Raw genomic sequence first — 26,872 nt, 5'->3', positions numbered from 1 at the left:
GGTGCGTGCGGCACTCCGTCAAGATACGAGGACGAGCGCGGAGGGGAAAGTGGCTCGACCGGGAGGAAGGTGGCCGCGAGTCCCGCGACCGGAAGATAGTAATGGGCGCACCAACGGGGCCCACGATCCTGGCTGCTGGGCCGGGACCGTCTGGCTAGTCCTGCGCGTGACTAATGCGGCGGCAGAGACAAAGGCGCGCGCGCACGCAGTAAAAAAGCGGCCCGGTGAGCGCGTGTGAGAGCGTGCGAGGAGAAAGCATCTTCTGCCGAGGGGGCCAACGAGTTGCGCTCGGGAGCCAATGACGAGGGGCACGGGGCGAGAAGAAATGGGTCCCCGTATATAAGCCGCCCCGGCGGTAAAAGTTGCGATATTTTCTGGGTCACTGTGCAGCCGGGATGCGCCTAGACTAGTCCGGACCGACGCCCCCCCAACCTGCGCTTGGGACGAGCACGCTCGGCGCGCAAACATGGTGAGCATCCGACGACGCTCGACTGCCGTGGACTTGTGCTGCTTCGCCGACGCTGCCCGAGCTCGGGCTCGTCGGCCCGACCTCGAGCCCGCCGCCTGTGCCGCCGGCCCCCGTGCGCGTTGTTTTAACCGCTGACGGACTGATGCGCGTCGCCGCCGCCAGAGCCTGTCATTCGGGACGTTTCGGCCAAGTGCTGCCCACCCGGCATTGTCGTTCGCTTCGGGTTGTGCTCTTGGCGACGCGAACGGTGTGCCGGATGGGATAATAGGATGAGGTGTACTTCTCTGTTTGGCTCAACTTCTTTTTTACCCGCGATTTTACTCGGGTAAGAGCGATTGTCCGCCTCCGTTTACGCAGTGGATGTGTTAGAAAGCGAGTGTTTGGGAGGAGGCATATCTGTTTCGTTATTGCCGCAGGAAGACACACAGAGTCTCAAGTTTTATTCTGACATTGTTGCGATCTGCTCGGTAGCACTTTGCGTATATTACAGCGCCATGCGAAGTTTAGTACTTCGTCTTTCGGAGAAGCACGACAATGAATGTTGAGAAATTTGTTAAATCTTGACAGCCAGCGAATATTGACTTTAAGTATAAGTGCACTTGTGGGCTATAAAACTGTGTAAAATGTGAACAATAGAGTATTACGCCATGTTTCATTTAGTAAGAAACTTCTCTTCTAGATACGATAGAACGAATTTACGATGCAGGCGAAGCAAACCACGTGAAATTCTGTAAAATATTACTCGTTTCGTAAAAGAGATAGAGAGATTAGGAGCATTCACAAAGCACCCTTTGCAGTGCTACGATATTTCAGTGTTAAAAAGTCGTTCGCTTCAATCTTTACATTCCTCATGTTGATCGCAAATTTCTAAGCGCTTTTCTCTTCCCTGACTACTGCACAAGTTGGCTTAAGTATAGCACAGTGCGCCGTGCACCATAGAACCATGCGTATAAAGCATTTTGCCTGAACCAGTTTATGTACGTGAAGGACGATGCGCCTTTTGTATTTTAGTCACGAAGCGACTTAATGTTGTGAAGAGAAGCACGCACTCCTGTCAGCACACTTCGCCACTAAGCAGCGCAGAAAGCGGAGCAGCTACACTGCGTTTACAGGAGCTATTCGTCTGTACGTAGAGCAACGGTGCCGACAGGCGTCTTCGGTGCCGGTAGCACTACGCACAGACTGCGATAAATTTGTTAGGTTGGGCGCAGCGCATAAATATCTTATCTATTGTGGAGCAGAAATCAAGCACCTCAGGAGTGGATTCTGTGTCACTCGTGCTGTCAAACATTGAGTCACTCCAGACTACAGAACCACGTGCTGAACATCTGTAAGCAGATAACTTCTTAGCTCACCCGCATTCTGAGTGTTTTTGTCATTGCATCACGAACATCAGTTTTTTCCACTGATTTTGTAGCACCCTCCGGAACAGTGCTGCTGTCTATGTTGTCTCTAAAGCATGAAAACAGCGAAAAGAGATTGTTTACATCGTCATTGATATTTTCGTTCCCGTTCAGTACAGCAAGATCAAGCTTCTCGTGACTGCGTAAAATTACGGTGACCATGCGTTCTGTGAACCTGCCCCCCTTAAAAGGCCTCCAGGCAGAGACACACAACGCACGGGCACTGGTGTACTGCGCGTGTTTTTCTTGCCACTGCAACGTCATAGATAGAACAGTTACGCTTGAACAGCGAGCACAGGCATCATGCGGCAATATGTGCGTGTATCTTGTAGCAATGGCTGGCAAAAATTGTATTGTAGAATATTTTTAAAGGCGCCGCTGACGCGGTACGTTTACCATTATTCAATTACAAAATACAGCAAACGTTCAGGTCAGCCCGGCGCACACGTTCCACGCACTGTGCAACACTCCGTTGTTGCCGCGAAAAATCAAGTGACACCCTATCATGTTCAAAGAAATTATTAACGTACTGTACAGTACCGTACTCCACATCATTTTTATGTCATCTGTAACAGCGAACTCTATTACGTTGCTTTGTGACTGCGCTCGGTGGAGATGACGCACAAGGTGTAATATCCCCAAGTTGTTTGCGCTGAAACAGCTCCGGTCTGTATATATCACGTGACAGCATCCTAACAGCTTGCGCAATTACATTGTCAACGCTGCGGAATCGTTTTCTGCAATTCACGGTCAATTAAAGGCGCAGCTGATTACGACACCCGACCTTGCACGCCATCTTGATAAAATATTCTGGCTCGCGGTTCAAAAACGCCAAATGAGGTGCACTCTAAGCTCTTTCGTGGTCTTAGCACTAGTATCATAGTGACATTATCGATTACACATAAACAAATGATCGAATTCTGAACAAGCCAGGTATTCTGGACAAACAAAAATATAATGTTTCAGGTTCCCTGGAATTTATTCAACAGTTAGTGATCTCAGTCGTTTCGGTTGTTTCTAATTTTGTTGCAAAAAAAAGCCAGTTTCGTGCCGTATCCCTATTCCCGTTTTGTGTAGCAACAGCGTACCTACACACGCACTTCCCTTTAATGCGTGAGCCCTCATGTGCGGTTCTTCAGCGCCGAAATTCACCTGCCTGTAAAGAACACTGAGAGTGTCGGTTAATGATTGACAATGGCAGCAACAGAAATGCCAACGTCAGAAACCAAAAGCGAATTGTGCCCAAAGCAAGAAAAGAAAAAAAGGTAATAATAACCGGGCGACAATTGTTGTGATAGTGCGTTTGGTTCGCTACCATGGATATAGCCTCGGCGACGAAAGGAAAAGAAAATGAGCGCGCAAGCGGCACACGGCAATTTGCGCAAATGAGGTTAGCACACCACGTGGCCCATTTCGTCCGTTGACTCCTCGGCGACAACTTGGAGGACATCATTACAGCTCAGAGCGAAAAGCCACGGAAGCCAGCGCGACTCAGCCTCAGCCTGCGAATGCTTGCCACTGACGCAAGGTGTCGACGTCGATCATGGCACCAACGGTAATAGAGGACCGCCGCCTTAGCCAACAAACGACTCACGGACACGCGAAGCTATGCCGAATTCTACGGGAAGCTGTAATAATTATCCGATTCTTGCGCGGCGAATGCCCCCTCGCGTGGCTCGTAGAGCTTGCATGCACGTTAATTTCGTAGGAAATAAATGACTCCGCTACAAGCGTGTGTATACCTGTGCGGTAGAGATGAGAGACGACTCAAATATGGTATGCCATCACGCCGCGGTGGAATGCGAACAGGGAAAAACGAAACAGAATGCATATGTCCCCTTCCACTGACGCCGTTGCGTTACATAGGAGTGTTTCATTGACAAGGTATTGGATTTGGAGCCAGTATGCTCTTGGCAGCCGGCTCCGGCACAATCACATACGTCTTAATTTAATAAATATAGGCGTAGGAGGCGTACCTGATACACCATTCTCGCTAGCGCTTCATTCGGGCGCGATAGCACATTATGCACCTGCAAACGGAAGACTGATGCCTTGCAAACGATTCGAATTTTTTTTTTCTGACATAACATAGAGATATAACACAGAACCTCAGGCGTAGAAACATCGAGAACGACAGCAAGGTCAAGAAGGTGTCTGTGCGATGTCAGCGCACGTTAAAGAAAATTTCCGGAGCCCTCCACTACGGCATCTCTCATAATCATATCGTGGTTTTGGAACGTAAAATCCCAGATATTATTATTATTCGCAAGGTTAAGAAGAAATTAGCTGGGTTTTATATACCCTTTGAGGGGAGGATTAAAAATACAAAGAAACGGAAATCAGTTGTCAACTTCGCTCACGATCGAGATGTTTTCAGGGGTGGCGAGCGGCATGATAGGCCATCTCGAGGACCCGTGTTTTGTGTAGAAATGCGATGACATTCCAACAGTCTTTTCCGCGTACTATGCCTTCTGATGCTAGTGTCTTAAATTACGTGTTGATACCGAGTCACTGTTCTGAGCACTGAAGCGTGGGCATGTTAGGAAGCAGTGTCGCCATTGCCTCATCGCAGTCACTGATACTGCAGATACTGACCGCGATGTTACTCGATGACATAATCTTAATATGCGGACCAAAATAGGCGCAAACTAAGGTACGGATCTGATAACAAACATCTCGAGTAAAAACAAGCGTATCTATCGACATTAACGAAGCGGAAAGGCTCACGTGCACTCTACTTTTACTTTCGTTAATATAAAGCTCGACGTGCGCCGTCTGTCCAAAATTAGCCGCACCATCCGAAACCGCGCGCGAGCGCCGCAAGGCACAGCGCGCGCTTCTGCAGTGCGCTCCATAAGCCACTCCAACGCCTTACTCGCGTGCGCTTTCGTGCCTATATAGGAACCGCGATTGCGGGGCCGCTCCAACGCATCCGCGACTCACCCACGCGACATGCCGAGGCACGCGCACAAGCGCCAGGAAACGAAAGCTATGCATAATTTTACCCCAGAGCAGCAAAACAAGGTCGCTGATGCCTCGCAGGCTACGCTTCTTTTAAATTCCGCGCTCACCCTTTCCCAAAGCGCTCTGCACGGCGCCGCGCGCGAACGCACGATTGGTCAACGTGACCTCCCATTTCAAAGTCAAATACACTCGGGCAACGTTTCCTTCCAGTGGACGCCGTAAAAAGGCCGCGCACCTCGCTTATAGGGGTCGGGGTATATACATGCATAACGTTGTTGCTCCCGGGTTAACGGCGAAGTCAGCGTAACGGTTACACTGCTTTTATGGGACAACGCACTAAAAGAAGCGCACAGAGTGCCCACGCCGGCCGCTCGGCCTTCTTTCATAACCAAGGATATATATATTTGGAAAGGAGGGGGTAGAAGGTCTTGTTTCCTACCTGAATATTCCATACGATTAGAGGCTCCAGCAGTAGCAGCTACTTATCTTGCCTACGTGCGACGACAGTTTCTCGTGCCGCAACTCGAAAAGAGTGCACTAGTTTGACTTCCGGTTTCACTGACTTGTAGAGGGTTCGTATTTTGTAAGCATCATTTTGATGTAAATGTGTATTTATTTTTTTATTTTAAAACAAGGCGTTTGGGAGCAGAACTTGTTTATAAAACAGAAGAGCAGTCATGGAAAGTTACGTGGTAATGGCGGAACCAGCGGAAGCGCCGAGCTAACTAAACGTCGTCTTCTTTTTGCCTGCGTGGTACCCCCTGCCTTTCCGAGTAGCACTCGTCTTCACTACAATTTATTTATTTATTTATTCCTTGTCATTTGCATCAGCGGGAGGAACATAGCGGAGATGGCGGCCCAAATGCGAAGAGCGGCGACACTGGGAAAATGAAAAATATCGTTACAAAGTACGGCGCCAGTATCTGTTGTTCCCCTGATTTAATATTTTTTGTTTAACTCACGCATTATCTTGTCGCTCATTAGAGCATCTGCGCATTCCTACATTTTGCTTCGTAGTTCACGCGAATACAAAATTCCCTTTTTTTTGGGGGGGGGGGGGGGGCGAGGGTTGGTTGGGGGGGGGGTTGTATAGAGGCGCGGAGCAATGACGTCAGTGCTTGAGCGGAAAAAACTTTCACCATTACAAATTAAAATTGGTGAGCGCGCTCGGCTTCACTGAAATTAACTGGTCGCGAGGTGAACGCTCCACTGCGACTCTAAACACGAACTCAGCCTGCAATGTTGGTGCATGTATTTGCAAACTTTAGACCAACTTCTCATTGTGCTTATAGTGCGCTTTTTTTTTACTCGAAGTGACTGACATTTTTTTTATTATTTCTGTTTTTCTATTCAGTGTATCCTTATTTAGCGACACTTTGCTCGCTTTATTGATACACATATGGCACACCGGGCTTTTCGGTTGCAAACGTTCACCGTAGCATTTACTAAACGACGGCAACCATCATACGGCGTGCAGTAAGGTTCGGCACAACAAAGAGTATAGACGACGAGCTCCTGAAACGACATAGGTCACGTGGCTTGTATGTCCGCTTCAGCTAGAAAAAATCTAGAGTTTGTTGACAAACTTGAATAAGCAACAGTTACTCGGTACTCGATCGTTCTTTGCATTCGACCGCATTGTACAACGAGAAGGGAAAAAAAATAGTGAGACAAGCAATACACGATTGTTCGTGAAGTACATAGTCCGCCTCGGTGGTACAGTGGTTACGGTGCTCGGCTAATGACCCGAAGGTCGCGGGTTCGATCCCTGCCACGACGGTCGCATTTCGATGGAGTGCACGGTACAGGACACCAGACGGCGGAAATTTCCGGCGCCCTCCACTACTGCGTGCTTCATAATGGTGTCGTGGTTCTGGCGCGTAAAACCCTACACATTATTATTATTCGTGAAGGTGAAAGGAACGGCTGTGCTACTGCAAATCCACCATATGAAACGTTTTACCTCTGCCCATGTAGTACGTTATCGCAGGCTATTGTGCATACCGGAAGAATAGGGTGCTGTGCGCCACTGGCTTCACTGAGGTGGATTGTTTCCCGCTGACACATATAACGTGAACTGGTTGATTAAGCTCTACGGTGTGTTTATCAAACTGATGTGCGCACGAAAACCTGACGGACGGAAGTCCATTTTTCATTCCGACCTCATAAAACTAGTTTTTCGTGTCTTATATATCCAGTTAGGCTAACCTGTCGCGATATTTATCAAAGAGAACAGCTTCGAAGTAACACCCGCCGCACAACGAAGCACGGGTAGGACTACGCCTGTCCTGTTATGTTCTTATTGCTTTGTGTGGCGTGCTCCTAATTGCGAAGTTGTTCGTGCCACCCGAGTCGCGGAAGCACGCCATACTTTTTTTTTATTGTACGAACATGGCAGAAAAATCAAGCGCCGACCAATTGTTAAAACACACACGCACACAGACAAAGACGTTTCGGTCCCGCTACGGGGAGCTTGTTCACATGAATGATCAATGCACATACATGAAGTCCCAAGCTCCTCCGTTAGCCGTCTGACGGACGCAGTGTGTTGACGATTCCGCTACTTAGACTCTTGCCGGCACGTTCATTGCAGTATATATTTTTTTTTACCAACTTCGTGCGGACAAACAGTAGCAACGTTTATATTTAACGTAGCAACGTTCCCTTCTCTTCCGTACAAGATTGCTTAAGCTGCAGTGAGAGTCTTGTCTCTCCATTGCTCGCCTAGTACCAAGTCTGTAGCCCTCATAATTTTCTTGTGTTTGCTATTTTTAGCAACGTTAAACCTACTTCGCACAAAATGTGTGATATCGGATATCCAGGGATTACACATAGCTGTGGAATACGCACATCTAGGGATTATGCATCACGTTGTCGCTGTGTAGCTGCGCTATGAACGAGGAATGAGGCGCATGTGAGTCCCTGCGCAATTGGACAGCGTGGTATTCGCCTATAAGCCAACAAATAAGCCCGTTTTTATAGGTATCGCGGCTTAATGACTTCCAGCGCTTAGATATTTTACGTTCAGACAAGTCTTCCGTCCCAGTAGTAAGTTTATAATAGCAGGTAGCGCCAGCTTTCTACAATGACACAAACGAAGAAAGACAAGGACTTGTCGTTCTTAGTATGTCTGGTTGGAGAAGCCTACCCGCCGTTACGGATCCGTTCTAATTATCCCGATCAACCTGTAAGTTTGCACTTTACCCGCCTGGTAGTTTATCAAGTAAGGTGTTCCTCGAGGACACGGGTTCGATTCCCGAACACGGTGGCCATATTTTAATGAGGGCGTAATGCAAAAAACCGGTGAACTTAGATTTATGTGAACGTTAAAGCAGTACTGTACATATGTATATATAAACTTTTTATTTCTTGATTTTTTTTTAATTTATTTATTTTTAAAATTTATATTTTGACAACCGAGTGGAAAGGGGCAGTCGTCACCAAGAAACGGCGACAACAACTCCTTCGTATTAAAAAAAAACAAGTGGCCAAAATCAATCTGAAGTCGCTCACTGCGGCGTGCCTCATAATCATATTGTGGTTCTGGGTTATCTAACCCCGGAAATTACGAAGTTTACACTTCGCCTCACGGACTTTGTGCAATGCAGAGAAACCTCCGAACACGCTCAGTAAACCACGATGACTGCTGCTCCGCATCCAGATCTAACCTCTTCGCATGACGAAGGCTGAACGAAACTCGCCACGGCGGTCTAGTGGTTACTGTTGACCGGAAGGTCGCGGGATCGAACCTCGGCCGCGGCGGCCGCATTTCGATGGAGGCGAAATGCTTGAGGCCCATGTACTGAGATTTAGGCGCACGTTAAAGAAAACCAGATGGTCAAAATTTCTGGAGCCCTCCTTGACGGCGTCCTTTATAATCACGTCGTGGTTTTCGGACGTAAAACACCAACAGTTGCAGAAGGCTGAACGAAACAAGAATTACTAGCTGTGCACAATGGTCAAACGCACCTCCTCACTAGGAAAGGACAGAAGGCTGCAATTTCCCATTGGTTGAAACGGCTCGGGGCTTTCGCCGAGATGCATCGAGGTGGTGAGGCGCTGTACACTACAGTTGCAGGCGCAGCGTTGGTTTATGCAGTTAACAGAAAAAACTGTGAGGTCACCTACTAGCGTCTCCGACGAATGATAGTGTTTCACAAAATTTTGGTAATAGCTAAACACAAGTCATGTTTCTCGGCACCGACGAGGTCTTTTCATTTTCGTGATGAATTTCCGTTATGCTGTGTCTAATCCGGCTACACAAGTGACTAACCCAAGGATCGAATAAAAGAAATATATAATTTGCTGCAAATAGAGCTGTGTCTCAGCAGTCACCAAATATAAATGACAAAATAGCAAATGCTGGAGATGCTGTTATCTTAATTACGTTATGCAATGCGAGTTTTGGAGTTCACACTCCCGAACTCGCTGTACGAACTTTGTTTCATACGAAACAAAGTTCGAAACAAGGTAATAATAATAATTGCTGTGATTTGACGTCCCAAAACCAAGATATGATTATGAGGGACGCCGTAGTGGAGGGCTCCGAAAATTTCGACCACCTGGGGTTCTTTAACGTGCACCTAAATCTAAGTACACGGTCCTCAACCATTTTCGCCTCCATCAAAAATGCGGCCGCCGCGGCCGGAGTTCGAAACCAACTGCCAAACGAACTTTGTTTCGCGGGAGCAAATCTCGATCTTTCTCATTTTTTTTTTCTTTTAGCGGCGGACAGGGAAGGGGGGGGGGGATCGAAGTTCTAAGCGAGCTTAAATATGGTCCTCATATGCACATGTCGACTACACGTCAAGTGCTACGAGCTTAGCCACAAATGAACGATGACACAGCTCGTAATCTTTCTCTCTTTCTTCGTTCTTTCTGTGAATCCGATTCTCGTTTCCGCATTTAAAACTGTACAGCAACCGATGCCTTCGGAATGCATCGTTCATGGATGTAAAAACGAGTAAGAATGCGTCTTTGCTCGCACTCACGTCGCAAGCTTCATCGCCGCTTTCAACATTAACTCCTCCCACTTGTTAGCCCGTGCCAGCATCGGGAGCCGGTCAAACATAGGCGGATCAATATCGATACTTCGTGCCGCAATGTCGCAACCTCTGCGGACAAGCGGCGCAGTTCCGCGTCCTCGTACGCCAGGCGTTAACCAGGTCCCTCAACGAGGCTGTCATTGAAATGTTCCCGCTTTCTTTCCCTGTATATGTGCAGGCAACAAGCTCGCGAACGCGCGCAGCCTTCGAAAACAAGCCTCGCGAAGTGACAGTTGTGCCGCCATCGCTATGTACTTACGCCTGTCCACAGCATCGACAGCGCGCACAGACGCGCTGTCATCTTACGCCCGGCGGGAGAATAGGAGCAGCGCCTAACACCCTCTGTACCGCAACGCACTTGTTCAGAGAGAACGAAACTAAAAGCAAGTCCGCCGGTATAAGGCCGCACCCGTCGCTCGGTATATCCAGCGATCGATCCATGACGGAAGCGTGGAGTACGCGAGAGAAGTCCTTTCTGCGGTCCGACAGCCTACGGCCTATTCGGAGCTGCACCTCGATCGTCGACACTTATTGCAGTAGTCTTCCGCGCAGTCACGGGAATCGACGAACAGCAACACCCGGGAAGGAGTTGTATAGACCCTGCGCTAGGCAGGCTGTCGTCGTCCGTTACGCACTGCACAACGGGGAAATAATGGGGTCAAGAGATTCCGTCTCACCTCGGCCGGAAATAGTGCGGTTCTTCTACGCGAAAAGGACATTGACGAAGAGCTCCCAAAGGCCGAAGGCGGCAGACATGCGCGCCCTAGCCTGCGTTCCACTCTTGCAGTAATCCGCAGTCACCTTCCTCCCTTCGCCCTTCCGCGGACGCACTCATGCAGCGTTTCTGACCCTCAGTATAGCACAATGGCGCACGGGTGTAGCCTCGGCCGCCTAAATAAAACATCTGAGCCGACGAAGCTGGGCCGCGCTAAGCCTCTCAGGAAAGGCGGGATTATCGCCGCGGTTACCGCCTCACGTTTCGCCTAGAAAAAGCCCCGGCATCGACGCGTTTCTCTGTGACATAAGTGCCCGTTACGGCTTGACAGGCATTGAGTTGACTTTCATTTATCCGTTAATACTTAAGCAGCGTTACTTTCACCGTGACATAGCAAGAAGAAACGATGTCCATGCGTTGAAAATTAATCTTGACTTGTCTGGCACGTGATTCGGAGGCTTACGACGGCCGTTGTGGCTAGGAAGGCCGCTGTAATTTATTATGTATATTGCTGTCGCGGCTGTGTCGCTTCCGTGCGCTATCGATTACGACAGAGCATCCAAGCACAATAACAACTGCAGCGTCAATCTGGATCGCAGCACAAGTCGGTGTATGTTGCACTGATCGCTGTCACGTGCCAAAAGCTTTAGCGCAACGGTTAAGAGTGATTTCAGACCTGCTGAGCTTGTCGTCTCGTTTGTGGTTGACTTAAAAGGAAATCGCTCGGTGTCGCCAAACAGCATGTTACTATCTATTTTTTTTTTATTCATAAGGGTTGCGAAATATATATGTAAATGGATAAAACTATACTCCGTTTCATACATCAGGTTCAACGCTATGGAAGCTAACGAGTCTTCTTGCAGTAGATGCGTTCGAACCAAGAAATTGGTCATTGAATTTACCACCCTTAATGGGATTTATTATCGTTTTTAGGCTGAGTAATAAATGGAGATGCTTTGCGCCTTAGAAATAAACAAACCCCGTTATTTATACGGTTGTCAATAGGTTTTTCTGGATCGCTTAGCGTCTCTCTCTCTTTCCTTTCGTATCGTGGCCTCTGCGTTAGCTCCGACAGCGCGCAGCCAGATCTAATCGGGAAGGCCATGCACGAGACGCGCGGACGTACACATTTTGCTGACCGAACTTCTTGCATAGCTTCCACAGCGTTGCACCTGATGTATGAAACGGAGTACCAAAGAGAGAATAATTTCTTCTTTCCACTGCCGCACGCACTAATGAGAAGCATGCTGGCGCTGTGTAATTTCTCGCTTCGATCGTGTCGAACTTCGAGTTCGCACTTTCACTGACACGCTTTAATGCGATTTCCTTTTCATTCGTTCCGATCGCCGTATTCCGAAATGAGACCAGCACGTATACCTTTAGAGTCTGCTTACACCCTAATTTGATGTATCAAAAACCATGTGGTGCGCCAAAAGAGCAGCAACAGCGTCGACAAGATAGCAGAAGCAGGCTTACGTACGACTTGGAAGCTCTAGCGCTTCGTCGAACGAAACGCCTCCCGATACAGCCAGGTATAGGTCACGTATCCCGCTGCTTTTTCAGCAAGACTGAGGCATGTGGCAAGTTGCGCTCATCACTTATATGGCCTTATAATGGAACTCTTCTCGACTGTTGAATCGCACAGCGTTCAGAAAGCGCAGTTTTGATACATTCGTGCAGCGTTTGTGCGTGACCGCTCATCTGTGAGGTGCTTAAAGCCGACGTAGCCGGGTCAAGTCGACTGCTGGACGATAGGTAATATACGAGCAGCCGTTATAAGGCCCAACGTAGCTTGTGGTTGTATTTTCTCTTCTTTCTTTTTTTTCTACAAGGCTGCGCAAATTTCATCTGAGTTCTCAATGCACGTTCAGAAGCGAGTCTGATGGTTGTTTGTTCCGCACAGCGCTTCAAATCACACTGAACCGCTGTTTTGACTGTACCGCTGCCGGCGTACTTGCATGTGGTGTTGTGAAGCGACATTTTCCTTTTTTGTGCGATGTTAAATCTACTCTGCCGTCATACTTCAGCCTGCTAGAGGCTCTGAAACAAATAAGAGCGAGAAATAACAATTGTTGGAGTTTAAGGCCCCAAAACCACCCTATGATTATGAGAGACGCCGTAGTGGAGGGCTCCGGAAATTCCGGCTTAATTGTAAGCGGCTGTTCCCGCTTACAGTCATTAATCGAGTGTATTCACACATATTTAAGTGTGCGGCTAACGTAGTACAATGAGGAGCGAACTGGCTTTAATGTCTTGGCACGCTCATCGCATTGGGAAGTTGAACGAGAAAAAAATAACGTCTTCAAATTACGGTTTTCAATGTGCAAAAGCGGCATCAGCTTCCAATGAGCTCTACAAGGAGGTATTCGTGTATGGCAACGAGTACGGTATCCTAATCCTACAGTTCAAGTACGTCGTAAGGCGTACATCTCGGCACATTTACGTGATAAGTCGCATTACGAAGGTTGATACTTCTAACTGCGTCCAGTACAAACCGTAGACACGTACAGTGACATTTATTGGCCGCTGAAGCTATCGGAAATTCGTCTACACACTATATGCCAGTTGGGCCTCCCAAAACCTAAGGAGAACAATGTGTTGACATGAAATGCCATACCAACAAAACTAGTCTCTAGGAAGAGAACACCGAGAAGGCAGCGTGCATTGTACTCGTGACGGACAGCGCGCCTGCCGGAGATATCATTTCGTTTGGGTCGGCGCGCTAGAGGCCAATTAGTTCGCACACTCGCAGCGGCGAAGCTCTGCGAGCAACCGCCTTGTGTAGGTCACCGCAGCCCGAAGGAACGCGTAGCGGCTGCGTGCGCCCCAGTGACACGTGATGCCCCTTGCTGCGATGTCGTTGCAAACGAACCGCGAACAGTATAGTGATCCACAAGGAGGAAAAGGAGGAGGAGGAGTAGACGTGGCCGTCGCAGTCATTCGGAACATTGCGGTGTTGCCATAGCGTACCGCCTTCGGGACGGCTCCTTTTCACGGGGGAAAAAAAGACCCTCGCGACGGCGTCCGAGGACGTCGTCCAACAAACCGCCTCGCGCTAGCCAGGCCCGCTAAGCGCACGTCGTCTTCGACGAAGCGCGCGCGCCTCCGGAATCCGGCAGTCAAAGCCTGGCCGCCGCGGTATCTCGAACGGCGGTGGCGTGCCGACGAGCATGCGGCAGCACAATGCTTGGCCCGCGTGACACGGTGACCCCGCAGCGCTAGAGCTGACTGGTCCGCGCCTCCGCCGCAGCCGGAAGACTCGTTTTCCCGGCGTCCTCCCTGCTTCTCAGCGGCATCATCTCTCAGCGAGAAGCGCCGGCGACTTCTCCCGGCGAAAACTGCGCTTTTTTCCCCCGGAAGGAAGCTCTTTCTTGGCCCGGCCACCGCACGGTGTAAGCCGAGTGTGCGGAAATAGGAAGCTTCCGTCGTCGCGGGAGCAGCTTCTTCGTCGCGCTCGCTTTCTTTCTGTTCGCTCTCTTTCGCCCCATTCTTCGGTGTGAAGGCGAGCGTGATGAAATGGGCGGCTTCTCACGAGACGCCCGAAAATAGGCCGGCCACGCGCGCCATCGTGTTTTTTGTCGTTTCTGCGGCCGCAAAGCACGCGTCGTACATTTGTTCGCAGGCACGAAAGGAAAACGAAAGAGTAAGACAAAACGAAGGAAAAGGAGGACGCGCCAACGACGACGCTGGGGGCACAGTATATACGCTCATCCCCGGGGAACAAATACACAAGCAGCGGAGGTTTTTATTGCCGCGAAATCCTTGAACTTGAAACCCGCGCTCCGGCTTCTTACGAGTGTTGGTGCGTACGCGGAAGCGCCCGCACTGATTGTGCGACCATTTTCGCAATTCAATGCCTCGGGTCTAACTTTCGCTGCTTAACGGTGTTTTCTTATTGTTTGTCTTATCGCCGATAACAGCCAGCATTGAAGCGGGTAAATTCTGCGCAAAGATGCTCAGTTGGATCGCAATCGGTAACGACCCATTTCAAGATGCTATGGATGGTGTTAAGGTCAGTATGTACGGATTTATGTTTAAAAGCAACTCGCCCAAAAGAAAAAAAAAACCGTTTAAAAAGGCGCTGTGTCGGTTTCTCCCACTAGCCTGTTCTGTAGCTCTAATTTTATGTAAGGATCTATTTGATTTGTAAGTTTTTTCTTTCTTATCATCGAACGTTCCGAGTCCTTGATCCTGCAGATAACGCGTACGTTAAGCGACGCTCGAGCTAATGACGAATGGCAAAGATGGTTGAAAATAAGACGACCATGTTACCTGCGACGGGGAACATTTTGAGCATATATTTCGAAAAGGGAAACAACCTTTTCCGACCACACTAACTATAGTTAAGGATATATATGATGCTAAGTCATCGAAAGGCATATAGACTTTAATGCTGACTCCAATCTAAAATGGTTGAAAGATATACGCCACAAGGAAACACCGGGTACAAATTCCAGAAGAACCCTGTCCCGCTGTCTTATATGGCATACAGATAGCTCCAGATGAAGTTCGCACGCTTACGCATGGCTTTCACATTTACGAATGTATATTCACCATTCATCAGAATGAGCGTCAAATCTAATGCTTGCGGTGGTGAGCAAAGTGCAGAGCACATTTTACGCTACGTGCAGCCCGAACTTTAAATTTATTTATTTTCTTTTTAATGCGCCTGCCCTCCGCAACGCTCTGAACCAGCTAGATAGAAAACATTTTTCGCAAATGTGGCTCGCATAACGCAGCTTCAGACGACCACAGAAGCACTGCGGCAACTCCTGAAAATAATTGTGCCGTCTGATCTGAAACACGGCGCAGTGGATTTTCATTATACCGGCAACTGCTCTGGACAACGGCACTTCACTTGGTCTCCTTCGTGCTCGTACAAAGAGCTCGTGCTTACAAACCCACTGCGTCGGCGTGCAACAGGTCTGTTAGTATGCTCGCTGGGATGGGCATAGAAGAAACTCTCTGGACGACTTCTAAAACCTTGAAAAGTAAAGAGGATATGGAACGTCTGCTAAATTTCTCTTCTTGGCAAGTTCTGCGAAAGCCCGTAATTTTGCCCTTTCGCGAACGTTGCTCCAACTTGCGGGTTGAATATGATATACAACCAATTTAGTTAATTGATTGGTCATATTCTGTGCGTCCGAGTTGTAAATTAATCCGCCCTCGCACTGCGATCTGCTAGACTACTGGTCTGCTGAAAGGGCAGATAGCGACACATCCGGAAAGGCGTTCGTCCCGGGTTCGAGTGCCGAAATAGGAATTTTAGCCGACTGGGAAGCTTCCATTCAGGGAAACCTGTTTGTACTAGATATCGTGATGAGCGAGTGAATAACACGTTGTCTCATTGATATTTCGTTCATTATATTAACCTATTCCTCCCCTCCCCCGCAGCTTCCCATTGCACGGTATACGCAACAGAGCTCAGCACTGGTTAACCTTCTTTCATTGATCCTTTCCTCTCTCGCTCGAGCTGTGAGGAAAGGGGCAACCCGCGCCGTGTCATAGAGGTTATTTCGTGAATTTCTAATCATCATAATGCAAAATGAAATAATTTGTGCATCTAGGCGAGCAGTAGCGTGAAAAAGCTTGTGGAGATTGGGAGCGATATTTAGCCCCCTCCCCCCGCTCCTCATCACCAGTTCTCACTGACTGCATCACCTAACCTCAGCCTCTGTACGACCTCTTCCGCAGCAGTGAAGTGCACTTCACTGCTGCGGAGGAGAGAGAGAGAGAGAGAGAAAGGCAAAGGAAAGGCAGGGAGGTTAACCAGGTTGCACCCGGTTTGCTACCCTGCACGGGGGGAGGAACAGAACAGAGAAAGCAAGAAGGAAAAAGAGGACAACTAATATGCACGCATGCATAGCAGCGTTCACCGCGCATACCGAGAAGGTTTCAAGCTGCGAACTGTCACAACTAGTGTTCGTACAGAAGCAACGGCGTTCCCGCTCAACTGAGGGTAACAGGACCTAAGTTCCTGCTACGTTCAACCATATAAGCCAAGTAAATCACTCCCTTTCTAAATCTACTGTCAAGAGTACGACTAAAACTGCGAATCCAGGAGCAGAAAGGAGACAACAGCGTTGATAGTATTTATCGAAGGCTCCCATGAAAAAAAAAAAAAAAAAGGCGCACGAACTTCATTTAGGTGAAGTACAGTATACTGAGACTGACGCGAAACATTAAGTGCATTCGGAAGCTACCGATATAATTAAAATTTGAATGAAGTAAAAAATAAAACCTAATTAATCTCACCCATGATCCACGTTGACGACAGAATATTTGTTGTTCTCAGCTATAAACAAGTGAGGGGTGGGGGGAAAGGGGTCCTTGACGTCGAGACTGCAAAGAATTTGTTAATTATTTTATCAACTTAGTTCTTGTTTAATTAACACAATTTTATTCGGTACTTTCCATTTGCACAGTCACATTTGCCACAAAAAGCTGCGAAAAATCAGAAGAATAAGCGGAAAATAAAGCAAAAAAAATCATATGTGCAATGCAGTGACCAAAAACCTTGAATGACCATGCAAAAAAAAAAAAGAAAAGTAGTTCAGCTAGAGAAATAAACACTTCGCATTCAAAATTTATATTCAGTTCTGGTGTTTTGTGGGCCAAAACCATTATCTGCTTATAAGACACGGTGTAATGTGAGTATTCCGCATTAATTTTGACATTACGGGAGGTTCTGTAACGTGTACCTGAACGTGAGTACACGCGCGCTTTATTGCATTTCATCTCCAGCGAAATGCGGCCGCCGATAACCTCGGGCTTAGCAGCGCAACGACATGGTCACTCAGATACCACGACGGGTCGGAGCTTCACAGGACTGAATTAACGAAGAAAAAAAAGAACGACCATAAACACACCGTCAGCACTGCGCGATGTCCAAGCGAGTTTCCAATTTAAGACCTGGAAATTCGAGCGCGTTTCGCTTTTAAACAAACAAAAAATTCGCGACACGTTCATGACATCCATGTGCTATGTACAGAACAAACAGACAAGAAAATGGTCCCTACGCTCCCCATTAACACGGTACATCTACTTCCAAGGAAGGCAGAACGGTGGTATCGGATCGACCACGAAGCCTCGGGCGCCATTAGACCAGTATCACATGCATTTAGCGGATAAAGTAACGCGCTAATGGAACGCGTTCGGATTCCTTTTCCCAGCTCATAAACGAGAGGTCTCTTTATACAAGACGCTCTCTTTGTGTCCTATATACGACCCACACATGTATACTAAAGTATACACAGACGCTATATCGATAGCGGCACGTGGTTGCATTGGGAAAAGCAAGATGTGTTTACAAATTCGCAGCAAAGCGCGGCTGCAGCCGCTGGCTTCTTATTATAGAGCACAACATCCTGGTAACGGGAGGCCAATATTAGAAGAGACACCGAGCACACGCGCAGCCACAGCAAAAGCGCGCGTATATAACTGGCCGAGCGAGTAAGCGTCGACTCCAAGTTTGTGTAACGAGATGCACGCAAAAGAAAAATAGAATGTGGCATATTCCCGCACTCTCTCTCTTCTCCTCCTCCGCCTTGGTTCTCTGGTCAGGCCAACGGATCGGAAAACGCTTAGCGCGAAGGACGTCCACTTTGGTATGGCGCTTTGACTATATACACGATGAAAATAAGGGCACGCAGGGCCTTGTGAGGTTAGTAGCGAGGGCGCCTGTACGTCCGAGATCGCCTACACACAATATATATATATATATATATATATATACTATACGGCCATATTAAGGTGCCTCTTCGGCACGGTACATCGTGCTCAAATACCGAAAAGTATCGCAGTGTCGATCGTCGCTAATCGACGAAACGGTGGTTCGCAAACTCGTTCGTACACGAAGACACCCCATAAATCGGCTCAGAAGTGATTGCATGCAAAATGTTGAAGCGAACGCGATATACGATATAGGCGCACACGTTACATCTTGGAGTACTAGATGCATGCGGTATTAGACGGCGTATTGTGTAGGAACTTCCAGCGTGTCTCTTCCAACTTCCCAGCCGTTGTGTTTAATTTAAAATATATTCAACCAGAGCTAGGAAAAAGAAGAGGAAGAAAACTAACACTAAACTCGAGGTTCGACGGCGGTTATGTGTAATAATAGTAACAATATCCTCGGCTTTAAGTGCCAAAACCACGATATGATTATGAGGCGCGTAGTAGGGGAGGGCTCCAAAAATTTCGATCGTCTGGTATTCTTTAACGTGCACTAGCAACGCACAGTATACGGGCCTCTTGCATTTCGCCTCCGTCGAAATGAGACCGCCGCGGCTGGGATCAAACCTGCGACCTTCGGGTCAGTATAGGCAAGCACCGTGACCACTATGCCCCCGAGGCGGATGCGGTTGTGCGTGCCCATGGCCTCCAGACGAGCCGACAGTGCATTTAAGGATGACGCAAGTTTTGCAAAAGCTCCCTTCGATAGACAACACTGTCTCGTTTGTAAGCCATGTAACTTGCATCCCGCGCAGGTCACTTGTTATTCTGATAGAGGAAGAAAATGAATAAGAAAAGATTAGATAAAGAACGAGGGTCAAAGCACAACAGCATCAAACGGAGTAGCATATAAAGAAGTGTCGTGATATATGAGAGTGAGAGGAAATGCAAAGTAATAATTGAAAGGACCTGCCAATTACGCATGGTATATAAGGAACGTATATAAGGAGTATATAAAGAGTATATACCTCTATTGGTCATTTTGTCCCAGGAGATAGCAGAAAGGGGGCAAGGAAAGAGGCACGAGAGGGATGGAAAGAGGTCTGAGAGTCGAAAGTATCGGATTAGAGATGTTGACATTACCCAAATGCTGAAAGAAAATTAGACATACGAAAGGATAAACCAGAAGAGAAGATCCGATTTACAATGTTGGACAGGAGATAGAAAGAAAGGTAAAACGGTAATAGAAATACATATGATCACAGTCGCCGGCGTCATTTAACATCATTGTGTACTACAATCCTTCGTACAGTTACATAACAAACATTTAAGCGCTAGAGTTCCTTAATGGCAAGAGTATAGGAAGCTGGAGATGTCAACTGCGGTTGATATGGCCGGACATGCTACGGAATGTTTCGATGTGTATGTCATACTTCTCCCTGAGAGTTCAGTCATAGAAGTGACTAAAAGCGCCTCGAAGGGAACGTTCGTCTCGGGTGATGGAAGAAAATACAGTGAAACGCCTTTTTTATTATTTTTATTTTTAGTTTATAACAAGCACTGCAGTCAGGTATATTGACCCTTCTAATAAAGAGGTGTTCGTGAAAACATAACCGACTCGCACGCCACAGATTGAGCTTCTTTTGAATGGAGTGAGGCCAGTGTAACAGGGGACAGCGACAAAAGGGATGGAAAATCAGGGAAGCACACCATATGAACCTCCAACTTGCTGCCTTACAAAGGCGTAAGGAGGATGGGGATTGAAACAAAGCATGTAAGGAGCGAAACCATCGAAGGTGTCGCCTATAGTTTGACGGGGCACAAAGACACCGCCGTTGACCTCTCAGCTCGTTACATTGAATTCAGGAACTGAAATAGAGCTTGTATTGTTTTCTAGGCCTGCGACCAAGGTCTCCACGGCCCACGTACCTTTGCCGCCGAGCGTGATATTGAATCTACATGATCTAATCCCATGGTGCGAAGTAAAAAAGCGCTAGTCATCGCGCGGACAGGTGTGCAGGAGATGAGCAAGAAGTTTTCTGAACATGCGCCTGGAATTTTCTTATCACGCCAATTCGCGACAACAGTTTTAGTCACATATATTGAAGCTTGCAGGTTTCATCAACGAGCGGGTAAATCTCATCACTACAGTACGCAACCGATTGTTTTCTTGTTTCATCCTTTCTTTTTAACTGCGTATTTGTCTAAGCCGAGTCCGTCCGTCGTGGACATAAATCTCGCGGAGCGATGACGTCACCTCGCGTTGCCTAGCAACCCCTGGCGCATCTGTGCATAGATAGCTTCGCGCTCGCTTCACTATCTAGCCCTTGCGTGGCAATGCCGGCTACTTGGCTCAAAAAAGCTGGGCGTCGCTTGCACTATTGGTGCAAGGCTACAGACACAGCGGAGCTGATCGGCACCTAGCTGGTTCTAACCCAAAGCTGAGCACTATACTGGCCACCAACCGGCAACGCTGCACTCGTCTCTGATGCGGGTGCACCTGCCGAGGCTGAAGGCTGGCTTAGAGAGATAGAGTGGGACTTGGCGAGTCTGGGCATCGCCTTACAACACTTGGCAAATCTTAGCAAAAACTTAGCAATGCCTAGCAAAACTAAGTAAAACTTAGCATAGCCTCGCAGCACTTAGCAAAACTTAGCAACGCCTAGCAAAACTTAGCAACTTCTAACAACACTTAGCATAACCTTGCAATACTTAGCAAAACTTATCATAACCTCGCAAAAATGAGCAAAACCTAGCATAACCTCGCAAAACTTAGCAAAAACTTAGCAAAACCTCGAAAGGCCAGGACCAGATAGGTGCATATCAGATCCGCTGTGTCTTCAGCCTCGCGCCACTATAATGCAAGCTACGCCCCGTTTTTTTTTTTTCTGTTTTTGCCACTGTGACCTTGTCCTTGCGCTTCTCAGGAGCGCCGCCAGCTGTAAGGTGCTGTATAGCTAGCAACACTTAAAAGCATTAAGATATCTCGTTTTTCGGACAAGAAGCTTCCAGCTATTCTGGCGGTTAGAACAAGTTAACTAGAAGAGTTGCGCGCTTATAAACAGCCGCACTGTACACAGCCGTGGAATGAATTTCGCACGTACGTGCAGTATACGGTGGATAAGAGCAGAGAGAGCGAGGAAAAGCTAGATGGTGATTTCCACTTAATGGCGAGGGAATACGCACGTGCTTCGCTAATAATAAAGCGTCGCAGCTAAGGACGCTGGAATGAGAACACCCGCTCGACAAGAACGACGTGAATGAAAAGGGGGAAAAAAGAAGGCGAGCGTCACTCTCTCGTGTTGACACGGCTCGATGTGAGAATAAGGCCGGAGTGTATGTGCACAGAAGAAGAGAGGACGGGGCAGTGAAAAAGCCTTCTATTTTGGTCCGGCATTACAACGGAAAGTGCGACAGTGAACGGCGTCCGCGAGAAAAAGAACACCGCAAAGCGACGGTTTGCTCTCTGAGGCAGCCGTGCGTATGCGAGCAAGTTTCAGGTCAATTTTGGCAAAGCCAGAGCAGGAGGCGGAGGAAAAGTAGGAACATGTGAAGCTAAACAGTTTAGAAGGGGAGGAGAGGGGGGGGGATACAGTTTTTTGAGGAGTCATCGCTGGCGCGAACGAGCCAGGGAAAGCGGAGGGGACGAAGGGGTGGGCGTGAGTCCGCGGGGCAGGTCCCTGGACGTAAGTGGGTAAATGGGTAAACCAGTTTCCTGGCCTGCCACGGCTTGACAGCGAAGCCTTAAAGCAAAGAGAAGAAACGCCGCTGCCTTCGTGTGCTCATCCGGAAGGCCAAAGGTCACAGCACGTTATTACACGCGCGGGAGAAAACGATACGCGGCGCCCGGAGCCGCCGCTTGCGCCACGCCGTGCTGGCGGTCCCAATGGACGGAGACACGACATCAGCGGGAGCCCGCAGAACGAAATGAGTCACGCTCCTCAGACGCCGGACGCGACCGCTCCTTAAAACGCTGGAGTATTGACACACTTGTCGAAACACCGTGGCATCGAGGAAGAGAGAGAGAAAGAAAAGCGCATGAATGCATGGGCGAATTGCCCGCGAGAAGTGGTGGCCTCCTGACCTGCAGCAAGCTTGCGAAGCTATTCGGAAATTATAATAAGAAATGATGAGCTTAAATCGTTCGATCTCCCCTACTTCTGAAGCGACAACATTATTTATACTCCGGCGTTATTATGCGGATAGTCGGCATTCGTTTGAGCAACTTTCACTTTCTTGTTTTTTTTTTTTCTGCATGAGTTTCTTCTACTTTTCTCTTAAAACAGCTAATCTAACTTTATTCCGTCCTAAAAAGAAAACGCGAGCTAGTTATCATGAAAAAAAAAAAAGATTGCCTCATGGTAGCTAAACAGCGAACCACATATGTTGATCTCGCCTTTAAAGCTTGGATTGCATGCCCTTATTTATCCTCTAGAGCAAGAACGGACAGCACAGATCTAGCATAGGAGATACACTAGATCACTTAGTTCGCGTGTCTGAGCCCATTATTAAGTATAATCGTTACTGATACGTCCACTGGGCCTCCGTGATGTTTACATGAATAGTTGGCAAGCTACGTAAAACTAACCCCACATCTTTCTCTCCTTTATAAGTGATGCATTTGATAACCACCAGCTTCTCTTTCATTCTTATGGGAACCGCCGCATCAACAAAGTGCACATAATGCCTTACAGATGGTACCTCGCCTCTCCGCAGAATGACGAATAAAGTCGTGGTGGGTGCTTCCCAACTTCACAAAAATTATGATTTGGGGCGTAGTGGGTACGTTGCTAGTATACTTGTATTAGTAGCCACAAGAGAGTTTATAAAGTGCTCTAGAAATGCCGCTCTTCCACCTTTCGCTGTGACTATGCTGCGCTTTCCGCGCAGGCCTGGCGTTTTTTTCTTTTTTTTTCTTTTTTTAAGAATTGATGCCTCTCTGCCACTTCTGACGCTGAACGGCACCGTTGAAGTTGAGTGTTACAAATTAATACAATTCGACCAGAACTTGTTCTGTCGTCGGGTTGGCGTTTCACAACGATGTACTTATTTTACTACCTTTAAATTAATTCACTCGCCTGCTGCCGCGCGACATTGAAGCCACACCTTCCGGCTCCCGATCGTGCAGATTTCATATTGAATAAGTTGTGCCGTTTGAACTTGCCAAGATCGTGGCTGCACCGGTACATCCTCGTCCTCGTTTAATCGCATAAAACTGAATATACAGATAATTGAAAGAGAAATATATCGCGATGCATTGGCCAAACGTCATGGGAAGTTCACGGTACACGCATGGGAAAACTATTTAAATATCCAATCCGCGCGTTCCGGCCAAGACGTTCAGGCGCGCCGTTACGACGCCAGGTATACAACGCGTCTGTTTACTGCCAATTCAATGCGCGCAGCTTTTCAGGAGGGGGTAAACGGCGATATATGCGCACCGTTATAAGAAGTTATAAATCAAGGGATTGCAAACTCGAAAACGGCCGGGAGGAAGTCATGATAGTGTCATAAAGCCTCGGCGACCGGCTCAGCGTGCGCAGCGCCGCTCGCTGCAACGCGGAACACCTTTCTCGCGCCGCCGTCGAGGAAGGCGGGAGGAGGACGGTCATTTTTCTTGGCCGGAAGGTGCAGAATGAAAGGAAGCATGTGAGAGTCCGCGGACCTTGGCAAGGCAGCCTGGCTCCTTGCTAGGAAGACGCAAGGGCGCTCTTGCGACGACGCCGCTGCGACGCGACAGAGCGCCGGCGGGGGGGACAGCGCGTCCTCGCCCTCTCGGGCGCATCACGGCCCGCGACACCTGCTGCGCGAAGGACCCGACCGCATCCGGCCCTGTCCATTCACCGGCGCGTGGGATACCGCCGCTGTCTGGTCCGGTAAAGTCAACGGCGGACTGGCCGAGATTCGGCCAAGATTATTGGGAACGCGCTCGATGCGCGAGCTTCAAGGTTGAGACGACGGCGAACACGCTGCGCGGGCCGGCGCGAACTATGGCGCCCAACGCCGCCCGCGGAGACCTGCCTGCGCGTATGGCCCGGTAATTATCCCTGGCCTGGCCGCGATCCTTTTGCCAAAGCACGGTGCGCCGTGTGTATACATGATGCGCGTACTTGTGAGAGAGGGGCAAGGAAGAAAGGCACGAAGCACGCGGGCAGCACGCACGGACGACCGCGAAGGTCGCGAGGGAATTGATGCGCCGCCACATGATTCGCCGGTGCGATTACGAATATGGCGGCTGCGCTCTGGCCGATATGTAGCGCGCGGGTATCCATCTCTTGGAACCGACCTGAGCACGAAATCGAGCGGCGATCGGTTCTGTACGGCGGCGCATCCCGACAACCGCTGAAGCCGCCGGTGCGTCGGTGATACAGGGAGCGAACGAAAGTCCATCTTGCAGAAGAGTAAAATTGCGAAAGTGGGACTCTCGTGGGTTAATGTAATAAGAATTACGGTACGAACGTTCCAGGTACAGAGTATATGAACAGGGGTATTGTACTGTGTACGACTCCCGGCTCTGCTTCTATTCTGTAACAGGTAGCAGTGCGGATATCAATGGTTATGTAACGGGTCATTGTGCACCACTGCATAACCAGGACGACCCAGCTGATTCGAGCAGAAACCAACGGCAGAATTCCTCAGTAGACGTATATAGAATATTTTTAACAGAATTTTTTAGAATAACCCGTTGCCTCTAACAAAATTCTACTTCCTTATCCAGATTACACAAAGAAGCGGACATTATTCGCAATATAAACGTAAATGAATATTTTACTAACTAGCGAAGTATTGCTAATTAATATTTAAAATAGTTACTTTAAGTCAAATGCCGCGATTCACTGACTGTAAGCCCGTGACTTGGAAGATAATATTCCCTTGAAACGAATTTTGACGATGACACGAGTTTCAACATATGCGATCCAAAGGTATGCAGGAAAGTGCACAGGTAAGCGCTCCAGCAACTTTTGAGCTTCACTGCAAGAAAAAACGGATTGCACGAAAAATAAGAGGAATGCCAGTTCGTCTTCACCATAAGTTTGACAGGGGCCATCTGAAAACTGCTGAAAAGCCTTCTCTGTTTATATGTAAATTGCGACATTGGCGCCAAAGTAATCAGTCTTACAAGTTATTGATATATCGCGTTTGGCACCGAAAACCCCGATTTTTTTCAAAAGAACACCTTTTAAAAAAAGCTCGGCATATTTACTAACTAAATAATAGCCAGCTACTTGTCACAAAAAGCAGTAACCTCCTGGTAAGTGAACGCAGTAAAATGCATGTAACGAAATTCACTAGCTGCTGGGTCCGAGTGATGATGAAGAAATGAACTTTATTTTTGAAATGAACTTTATTTTCCGAGTGAATAGTATTGATTCTAATTCGCACACTTGGTCAAAGCTCCTACGCGGCATTTACTCCATCAACAACTGCAAGGTTATTTATGGCTCTGCTTTGGGGTAGCACACGTTGCACCGGTGAGTACCCATGACCGTCGGCTTGCGCACAAGGGGGAGGGGGGCGCCCCCGTAATCATCTCATCTAAGGGGGCGCAAATTCAGCCCAATATCTTTACTTCTCGGACCACTCCCGTCGTTGTTTAATGCGCGGGGTTCTGGACACACTGGTTTCTAACGATAATTGCGACCGAGCACCCCTGATATTGCATTCCAAGAACTGTTTGCTGCGCACCTTTACCAAATGCAGGCCGTTGTGGGAAGCACGCCATCGCTTCCACTTTCATTTTTGCGTCCATTGCAAAGCTTATTGTCTTTCGAACTCGCCCAGCAAGGAGAGAGGAGGCGGGGGGGGGGGGGCGTATACATTGGTATCCACAGGTGTTATGATTTCTTCGTTAAAACACCAACACCAGCAATTTATCTTTATTGCGCGCACTTAGCAATTATGAACAGTAAATACTATTTTAGTTAATTTAAGTGCGAAGGTTAACATGTGGACCACGCAATATTATGCATGTTAAAGACGTACTTCCCGAAAGTTGTGATAGGCGCTACATTTATAACTTCGTGCTTCTGTAGCATGTGGCTTAAATTATTCAATTAAGGTGTGCATACTTATATAACGCACCCGCTAATTAAAATGGTTACCGAACAGCTTTTTAACAACTTTTTCTCGGCGATATTTGTGGATATTCGGACATCCGCCGCTGTTGTCAGTCTAGGGCTGAAAAAAAATTAATTCTAACTACAAACTTCTGGACATCGTTATCAAACAGCTACAGCTATCTACGAACCATCATGAAACGTAGATGTGGCTTAGTGGTTACCTAGTTGACAGCACTAAGAAAATCTTTTTGGTTAGTAACGCCAGCATTTACTATCTTTACTCGCTGTAAAGAGACGCCACGAATATAGTAAAATATGCTCAAAGCTTGTGAATTCATCCATTTACTGAATGTTTGCTCTTTTAAGAGTGGTGTATTACTGAAATTTTCGTAATTATTCAATTCTTTGCTTGCGTAACGTGCTTATCCTCGATCAATTCAATTCAATGAATAATTTTGTACAATATCTCGCAGATGCTTTAGCGTAACGTTTAATTTTAAAATAATACCATCCGGCATGATAAGATATACACTTAGAATAAC

The 26,872-nt window shown here is 47.9% G+C and overlaps 1 protein-coding gene across 2 annotated transcripts in view; it reads left to right on the top strand.

Moving 5' to 3' along the window:
- Positions 1–341: 341 nt before the first annotated feature.
- LOC119398974 (proline-rich protein 36) overlaps positions 342–26,872 on the top strand; it is a 48,380-nt gene continuing 21,849 nt past the window's right edge. For both annotated transcript variants that reach the window (XM_049416739.1, XM_037665792.2), the window contains exon 1: positions 342–469. In XM_049416739.1, coding sequence (XP_049272696.1) covers positions 467–469 — 3 coding nt within the window. In that variant the 5' untranslated portion in view covers positions 342–466. The remainder of the gene's footprint in view (positions 470–26,872) is intronic.

This window comes from Rhipicephalus sanguineus, chromosome 1 (assembly GCF_013339695.2).
Source record: "Rhipicephalus sanguineus isolate Rsan-2018 chromosome 1, BIME_Rsan_1.4, whole genome shotgun sequence".
NCBI lineage: Eukaryota > Metazoa > Arthropoda > Arachnida > Ixodida > Ixodidae > Rhipicephalus > Rhipicephalus sanguineus.
Note: the sequence above shows the minus strand (reverse complement) of the source record. Positions and strands in the feature narration are given on the sequence as shown.